Genomic DNA, 9,534 nt, shown 5'->3' on the forward strand with positions numbered 1-9,534 from the left:
TTCCTTTCTTCCTTCTTTACTGAGTGTTAGACTATTAGAAGGAGCCCTGGTGGCACATTGGTTAAAGTGCTTGGCTGCTAACCTAAAGGTCGGTTTGAACCCAAGAGCGGCTCCGAGGGAGAAGAGACCTACCTGGCAACCTGTTCCTGTAAAGATCACAGCCTAGGAAGCCCTATGGGGGCAGTTCTACTCCGTCCTATAGGGTCGCTATGAGTTGGAATCAACTCAATGGCACACAACATACTGTGTTAAGGGTTTCTGGGTGGCACAAACAGTTTGCGCTGGACTACTAACCACAAGGTTTGTGGTTGGAACCCACCCGGCGGCACCCTGGAAGAAAGGCTTGGTGCTCTGCTTCCGTGAAGATTACAGCCAAGAAAACCGTATGAGGCAGTTCTACGCTGTAACACATGGGATGACCATGAATTGGAATCATCTCTGGCAATGAGTTTAACACTTCATCTATGTCAGTATTTTAAGAAACCATCTAAAAGTTAAGAAATGTGAAAGGAAATGGCTGAAAATAGAAACGTTTGAAGCAAGGGAGGTGTGTCCAGACGTACTGAACAAAGTTGTAGTCGCCAAGAGGCGCGAGCTGGGTAAGTGGGAAATCAAGTTATTGCTCAGGGAAGGGGCGCCATATTGCGCAGGCGCGGGCACAAGCGAAAGCTGGGTGCGCCCAGACGGCGTTGCCGCGCCCCGGAGCGAGAGTGCCCGGCCGCCGCACGCGATAGGAAGCGTGGCGCGAGGCGCCAGCCCAAGGAACGCGCGCGTGCGCGGGAGGAGACGGAGTGCTGGGGCTGGACTTTAGGCGAAAGGGGCGCAGCGCACGCAGCATGGCATCCAACATCTACTTGGTTCGCCAGCGAATCAGCCGGCTCGGGCAGGTGCGGCCCGGGGAGGAGCCTCCCCTTCCCAGGCCCTGCCCGCTCCTGGCCTCCCACGACCGCCCTTTTCCGTCTCCGCCCCAGTGCTTCTGCGGAGCGGCTCAACCGCCGCCCACCCCGCCCCGCGGCCGCTGGGCCCGCCCCGGAGCCGGCCAACCCGCCCCGCCTGCCCTTGCTAGCCGCCGGGCTGCTCCGGTCTCGGTGTGTCCCCCTCCTCCTCAGCCCGTCGCCTGACTCTCTCTCCCCCCTTCCCTCAGAGGATGTCCTCCTTCCAGATCAACCTCAGCCCTCTCAAGGAGCCGCTGGGCTTCATCAAGGTCCTCGAGTGGGTGAGTGCAGCCGGCGAAGCCCGCAGTTCTCCGGCCGCGCCCGCACCCGCGGCCCACTCGCTGCGGCGCCCCCGGCCGGGGAGGCGGAGAGTCCCTGGGTGGGGGGCGCGGCCCGGCCAGCTGGCCCGGAGGCCGCCGCGGCCGCGAGGGAAAAAGGAAGGAAGGGCAGGCCGCGGCCTCGGCCGCGCAGGCGGAGACGCCGACTCATCGTGGAATAACGAGTCCCCGCGGCCGCGCAGTTTCTCGGCCGCTTCCGTCCCGCGCGGAGCCGCCCTCGCTCTTCAGAGCTCACCTCTGGGTGCCCACTGGAAGAGTGAAGTTCCAAACTTCCCTTTGGCTTCACTCCTTCCCGCAAGGGAAAAGATTTCCTGTTGCGGTCTAACCGAAACCTGGAGGCCGGAGCCGCGTCGGCCTCGCGATCTCCGCGCTGTGCGCGGCCACCTCGGCCCTGTGCTGACTTGCGCTCGTGCTCCTTCGAAAGCGGCTTTGTTTTCTTTTTTTCCTTGCCTAGGTAATCTGAGGAGCATTCAGTTCTTAATTTGCTTTTAAGATTGGCTCCATATTAGAGTTAAAAATAAACTGTGGGTTAGGGGAGCAAGGGAAAGCTCTTTTAAGAAAACGCATCTGGTCAGTTCTGTTCACTTACTGACATCTAGTGAGTCGACGTCCCACGTTTGTTTTAGATATTTCCAAGCAACATTCAGCAGTCAGCTTTTAGACATTTTCTGGGAACACTCAGTCATTAACATCAAAAGAGACTTACTAATTCGACCTTGGCAATGATCACTCGCTTGGTGGAGTTAGTGAATGTACCAGGCAATGCGGGTTTCTTTCAAACTTCGTGGCCTAGTACGTATTTCAGTGCTGATTTTTAGGCTCTTATTAACTGGAAGCTGGCATCCATCCAGGGTGCTGGCAAATTGTGTTTATAACCAGCAACATTTATATCCGTAGCTCTTTAACCTTATGTTTTAGTGATGGTGAAGAATAAGAACTTTTGAGTTCTTGTTTTAAATAACCTACCGAGGATATTTTTTAAATGACACAGAAACTCAGATTCTCCTTGGGTATTCAGTCCGCCCTCACTATCTCCCTAAAGCTTTACTTGGTGTTTTCTGAAAACTGAAATAGTGCTAATTTCATACAGATGTCTACTTTAAAGACACATAAATGCGTATACTTAAAGAGTTTTAAAACCTGGGTTCCGTAATTAAATATAAAGAATAATTATTAAAGCAAATTAAAGCAATTGCGGGATGAAAATCACGTTTAAGTAAGCTAAACAAATAAAAAGGTTAGGAAAAAATCTAATAGATTAACCTAGTAGAGTTAGTATGGTTAAGAGTTATAATTAAATTTGTGTTAATAGTTTAAATTTTCACTTAAATCGATGAAAAGGCAGTTGTTTTTGTTTGTCCTTATGTTATTTGTGAGTGTTTTTCTTTAAAAAAAGTGTAGACAACGCTTAACTTTTTTTTTTATTGTGCTTTAAGTGAAGGTTTACAGAGCAAATTAGTTTCTCGTTAAACAATACACATATTGTTTTGTGACATTGGTTGCCTACTTAACATTTTAAACCATCTGTCGTCGCTGTGAGTCGGAATTGACTTGACAGCAACTGGTTAGGTTTGGTTTTGGTTTATGGTGATAAGATCATTACTGATTATAGGTCTGATATATTTTGAAAAATAACTTTTAAGTCTTTTCATAAAAGACTTTCCTATGGAACAAGTTGTTGAAAATGAAGATAGTATTTCTTTCCTTCATTGTTAATGGCATAGTGCGTATTTATTATACAAATATTTGAGTATCTACTGTGCCAGGTACTAGGGGCTATAAAAATGAATACAACGTGGTCTTTTCCTCATAATCTATAAAGGAAGTACATGAAAACATAACAGAATGCCATATGAAGAAGTAGTTGTTCACTTGGGGAGTAGATTCCCAGGCAAAGGAAATTTTATGTCCAGTGGTGTAAAAAGTTGCATCTGTTCTGAAAGGTTTCAAGGGGCTTGCAGAATAGTTTGGAGTTTATCCTATGGGTCAGTGGTTCTTCTTAACCTTCTGGAGTTGATAGATCCCTTTGAGAATCTGTACTCTTAGGCAAATATATATGTATATGGTATAGGATTTTATTTGCCATTTTGGGATATTTATTGACTAGCCTCAACTTAAGCATTTTGTGTCTACCAGGACTCTCTATACTCATGAAGAACTTAAAGCTTACTGATAGACTTATTTACTCACCCCTATGTCTTTGCTACAGAGCCCTGGTGGCACAGTGGTTAAGTGACTGCTAAACAAAAGGTTGGCAGTTTGAATCCATCAGCCGTTCATTGGAAACCCTATGGGACAGTTCTTCTCTGTCCTCTAGGGACACTGTGAGTTGGAGTCATCTCGATGGCAATGGTTTTTTTTTTTTTTTTTTAATGCTTTGCTCACTTCCACTGGTTGTCCTCTAAATATTCACCATGACCACCTTCGTGAGGTAAATTGGATGTGGTTTTCATAGACAATATATATGTTATCAGTGTTTTTAGAACCTATCTCTCCCCACACACATACACATTGTAATCTCTAATAAAATATAAAGAGAAAAATTAAGATAACAGAGCTCGAATATAATGATTCTCAAACTCTTTGGTCTCAGGACCCCTTTATGCTCTTAAAAATTGAGAACCTCAGAGCTTTTATGTGGATTATGTTGTTGTTATGTGCTGTTGAGTCGATTCAACTCATAGTGATCCTATAGGACAGAGTAGAACTGCCCCGTAGGGTCTCCTAGGCTGTAATCTTTATGGGAGCAGATCTCCAGGTCTTTTCTCCCATGGAGTGGCTGTTGACTTCAAACCACCAACCTTTTGGTTAGCAGCTGAGCCTAAATGAGTATTTAACCATTGTGCCACCAGAGCTCCTTATCTGGGTTATGTCTATCAATATTTACTATATTAGAAATTAAAACAAATTTTAAAAATATTTGTTTATTTAAATATAACAATAATAAGCCACTTGAAAGCTTAAATCATATCAATGACAACAAATGTCATCAGTTTTCCTTAAAGTAACAGGCTTACTTCATTAATTTTCGAGAAAAATGAATGAAGTATCTGCTGAGTATCTAAGTCTGAATAACTGTAATTTGTCTTTTGCTTAGGATCCCTGGTGGCTCAGTGCTTAAGCCTTTGGCTGCTGACCCAAAGGTTGACAGTTCGAACCTACCAGCCGCTCTACTGGAGAAAGATGTGGCGGTCTGCTTCCATAAAGATTTATAGCCTTGGAAACCCTATAGGGCAGTTCTGCTCTGTCCTGTAGAGTTGCCATGAGTCAGAATTGACTCAGCAGCAGTGGATTTGGTTTATTCTTTCAAGTAAAAATGGTGTTCCATGAGAAAAACTGACTAGTTCAGCTAGCAACTCAATTGCTTAAATGCTTTCCCTGGAAACAACCATTTTATTTTGGTATGGGGGCAACAGTGCTTTATTGTACTTCCAATTTTATCGTTATCGCCGTTAGTTGCCATGGAGTCTGCTCTGACTTATGGTGACATTATGTATAAAAGAACTAAATGTTACCCAGTCCTGTGCCAGCTTCATGATCATTGATATTTTTGAGTCTGTTGTTCTGCTGTTATATCATCCATCTCATTGAGGAGTTTCCTCATTTTCACTGACTCTCTATTTTACCAAACATGTCCCTTTCTAGTGAACGATCTTTCCTGATAACGTGTCCAAAGTAAGCGAGCCAAAATCGTGTCATCCTCACTTTTAAGGGGCATTCTAGTTGTATTTCTTCTAAAACTGATTTGTTTGTTCTTCTAGCAGTCTACCATATAGTCAGTATTCTTTGCTAATATCACAATTCAAGTGCATCAGTTCTTCTTCTGTCTTCCTATTTCATTGCCTAGCTTTTGCATGCGTATGAGGCGATTGAAAAAAACCATGGTTTGGGTCAGGTGCACCTTAGTTATCAAAGTGACATCTTTGCTTTTTAAAACTTAAAAGAGGTCTTTTCTAGCAAATTTGCACAATGCAGTACATCATTTGATTTCTTGACTGCTGTTTCCATGAACATTGATTGTTGATTCAAGTAAAATGAAATAATTGAAAACTTCAGTTTTTCTCCATGTATCATAATGTTGTTTATTCGTCCAATTGTGAGGATTTTGGTTTTCTTCACATTCGGGCGTACTTTATACTGAATCCATACTGTAATCTTTAACCTTCATCGGTAAGTTCTTCAAGTCTTCCTCGTTTTTGTCATGGAAAGGTTATGTCATTGCATCTCGCAGGGTGTTAATGAATCTTTTTCCAATTTTGGTGGCACATTCTTCATATAATCCAGAGTCACGATTAGCATGCAGACAGAGTAAGTAAGGTGAAAGAATACAATCCTGCTGCGCACCTTTTCCAATGCTGAACTGTGCACGCTTCAGACCTTCTGTTTGAATGACTGCCTGTTGATACGTGTTCAGGTTCTGCATGAACAAAATGTTCTGAAATTCCCATTCTTCCAGTGTTTATCATCATTTATTATCGTCCACACAGTTGAATGCCTTCGTGCAGTCGATAAAACACAGGTAAACATCTTTCTTGTATTCTCTGTTTTGGCCAAGAGCCATCTGACATCAGCAGTGATATCCTTCGTTTCACATCCTCTTCTGAGTCTGGCTTGACTTTTGGCAGTTCACTCTTGATGTACTGCTGTAGTCGTTTTTGAATTCTCTTCAGCAAAATTTTGCTAGCGTATGATATTAGTGATGTTGCTCAATGATTTCTGCATTCCATTTAATTGCCTTTCTTTGGAATGGGCATGAATATAGATCTCTTCCAGTTGTTTGGCCAGGTAGCTGTCTTCCAAATTTCTTGACATAGATGAGTGAGCCCTTCGAGCGTTGCAGTGTTTGTTGAAGCATCTCAAATGGTATTCTGTCAATTCCTGGAGCCTGTTTTTGGCCAGTGCCTTTAGTGCAGCTTGAACTTCTTCCTTCAGTATCATCCGTTCTTGATCATATACCACCTCCTGGAATGGTTGAATGTCGACTGATTGTTACTGGTATAGTGACTCTGTATTTCTTCCACCTTCTTTTGATGCTTCTTGCGTCATTCAGTTTTTGCGCATAGAACCCTTCAGTAAAGCAATTTGAGGCTTAAATTTTCACTTTAGTTCTTTCAGCTTGAGGAATGCTGATTCCCTTTTGGTTTTCCAACCCCAGGTCTTTGTACATTTCATTATAATACTTCACCTTGTCTTCTTGAGCCACCCTTAGAAATCTTCTGTTCAGCTCTTTTACTTTATCATTTCTTCTGTTTGTTTTACAGAATCTTAAAAAGATGCATACTGAAGGGTGGAGATTTAATAAAAGTAATTTTTATTGCTTCATCAAAGACATTCTTTAATGAAATTCGCTTTGGTTTTGTTTTTTGTTTTTTTAACTGCAAGTGTGTAGCAGTGAAACACAGTTTGATATGATTGTCTTCATTCATGCTAAAGCCCAGTAGTTTTACCTACTTATGCTTTTGTTCAATCAGTGCAGTGTCAACACAGTGTAAAGGGCAAATGATATCTTAGTATAAGATAGTTTTCCTAAAACAATCTTGAGGACTTTCAGGGATCCACAGACCACACATTGAGAACTGCTGTTCTAATACATGGTAAACGTCATTGGGGACCAGAAATGGAACACAAAATAGGGACAGAGGGAGGAAGACCGTTCCCAGATCTGGAAAATAAATTTGGAAGATGTAAGCTTCAACTTACTGTCTAGATCTGTGGCTTACATAGAGCTGAGTACTTAAAGGGTTAGAAAGAAAGAGATATAGCCTCCTAACTAAGATCTGGACCAATCTACCAGCTGGCTTAAGAGCTGGATTTGTGGTAAGTTGGTACTCCCATATGTTGGTGATTTTGAGGTCCCATCATAAGATGTGGCATTTCTAGACTAAGGACTCAAAAGGCCAGGTAGAAATGACATAAGACCACTAGACAGGGATAGAGAGGGGAGAATACCCAAACTGTCAAGTTGAGCCTACACCAAATATCCCCAAACACATGAAGTAAATAATTTTCACTTGAAAGCTCAAATTATATCAGTGGCAACAAATACTATTAATTTTCCTTGAAGTGACAGGCTCACTTCAAACAAAACAGCCAGCCAAATCAACAATCAGGATATTGATTCACTCCAAAAGACATGAAAGTACTGGAAAAATCTGAAAATCACTTTAAAATAAGTATTTAGCATTCTTCAGAGAGTTATTCTAAACCCAGGTTAACAATTGTTTAAGGATAAAGGTGACATAAAGATGTTTTCAATATATGATGGTTAAGAGTTCAGCAAAAGAAGCCTCTAGCTATTTATTTCAGCAGGAACTCTAGAGTTAACCTCTCATAAGCCAAATTCTTAAGGGTTATGGAGCTCTGCTAGCTGGCCATACAGGGCTTCTTACGATTGTATTTAAAAGGAAAGAAAGATGTAGAAGAGTGAAACTGAAGCATTTTGTAACTGATTTCACTGCTCAGTGCACAGTGGGAGTAACTGAAATGTTGACATCAATAACAAAACCTTTTTTAAAATTAATATCTTTAGTAAATGCTTCAGATTTTGACTCATAAAAATCAATACCTTGGCCCTAGGCGTCGGTTCTTATGATTGTAAAGGCAAACACACTGTGATAGTTCAAGTATTGAATGATCATTTGAATTGTAAAAACAGCATACATTGGATTTTGCACATAAACATTCATACATAATATACTCTTAGATGTATTTCTGAAGATTTCAGTTGTTATTTTTACAAACTAAACCTTGACCAGAAAAGTAAAATAAATAACAACAGGTTAATGATAAAACCAATAAATCCTGCAACTAGAAACATGTAAAAGACACCCATAAATTAGATAAGTACCAGTGTTCCCCAGTAGAACCATCAGAGTGAGCAGGGTCTAGGAATAGGAGCTAGGACTGTGACTCTAGTTGTAGGATAGATAACTCATTGAAAATACCATTGGTATCCCAATGTTTTATAGCATGAATCCCCATCAGTATAAAATCGTAAACACATATAATCATATATAAAACATTCATATTTTACTATGTTAGTATCACAACACATATACTTGGGACAAATTTCATTTACATTTTAAAATCCGTATATCAGGCACTCTTCTTGATAACTTCTATTTTTTTTTGGCCAACTTCTTGTCATCTGTTGAATTGTTGTGTGCTGTCAAGTCGATTCTGACTCATAGTGACCCTATAGTACAGAGTAGAACTGCCCCAAAGGGTTTCCAAGAAGTGGCTGGTAGATTCGAACTGCCGGCCTTTTGGTTAGCAGCCTGAACTCTTAACCACTTTGCCACCAGGGCTCCCATCTGTTATGTACATGTATATTAAGTTTTCACCTTATAATGTGGCCGATGAATATAGCTCAAATAGAGTGTTAATGCTTCCGTTTTCTTTTTTAGACGTGAGAGTTTACATTAACAATCTGTAATTTCTTTGAAGACATGTTTTTAAGCTACCAGTTCATTTTGTGAAGGGGTTAGTTTGGTTAAAACTTGGTAATTTATCCTGTAAACTCGCTTAGTTAGCCAGGCACGCTCACATTGTAATGCCTTAACATTGAAAGTGATAGAATGGGTGAGGGTCTCACTGTCTGTCCTTCCATATTATGGGACTCCCCTTACCTTCAGGATGCCCAGCATACTGTACTGGCATATGACCATCTGACATAAGGACCCAGCATGGGTCTCAGTGGTATATTAATTTCAGTAAAGCTTTAATTTCTTCTTTAGATCTAAAAGTAGATATAAATAGAAGTTCACATATTTTCTTCTTATACATCAGTTGAGTACAGGTAGTCCCCAACTTACAACTATTCGAGTTATTATGAACCATGCTTATGACCATCTTTTTTTTTTGTATGTCGTATCATTATTAATATGTACTACATACAGTGTTGCAGCATATAATTTGCTGATGTTTTTCTCAGATGTTCATTCGCAGATGTTCAATATTAGGATTTATAAAGATACTGATAATAAAAGGCAATAATAATGAAAACTTAAAAATATTTGACATACATCAGAACTGACTTACGACAGAGTCGTTGGAACAGAACCCCATCGTAAGTCTGGGACTGCTTGTACTCTGTTGTAGTTAGGTGCCATTGAGTCGGTTCTGACTCATAGTGACCCTGTGTACAATAGAACGAAACACTGTGCCCGGTCCTGCGCCATCCTCACAATTGTTACACTTGAGCCCATTGTTACAGCAACTGTGTCAGTCCATCTCGTTGAGGGTCTTCCTTTTTTTTTTTT

At 41.3% G+C, this 9,534-nt stretch overlaps 1 protein-coding gene across 2 annotated transcripts in view; it reads left to right on the forward strand.

The window, feature by feature from the left end:
• Positions 1 to 466: 466 nt before the first annotated feature.
• Positions 467 to 9,534, forward strand: part of SYPL1 (synaptophysin like 1) — a 28,649-nt gene continuing 19,581 nt past the window's right edge. The window contains exons 1-2 of one of the 2 annotated variants that reach the window (XM_023737058.1): positions 467 to 599; positions 1,145 to 1,216. In XM_023737058.1, the coding sequence (XP_023592826.1) occupies positions 1,148 to 1,216 (69 nt within the window). In that variant the 5' untranslated portion in view covers positions 467 to 599; positions 1,145 to 1,147. Of the gene's footprint in view, positions 600 to 783; positions 888 to 1,144; positions 1,217 to 9,534 lie in introns of those variants that run through there. The other variant, XM_004382606.3, reaches the window with a different exon arrangement.

Source organism: Trichechus manatus, unplaced genomic scaffold, assembly GCF_000243295.1.
Source record: "Trichechus manatus latirostris isolate Lorelei unplaced genomic scaffold, TriManLat1.0 scaffold00096, whole genome shotgun sequence".
Lineage (NCBI taxonomy): Eukaryota > Metazoa > Chordata > Mammalia > Sirenia > Trichechidae > Trichechus > Trichechus manatus.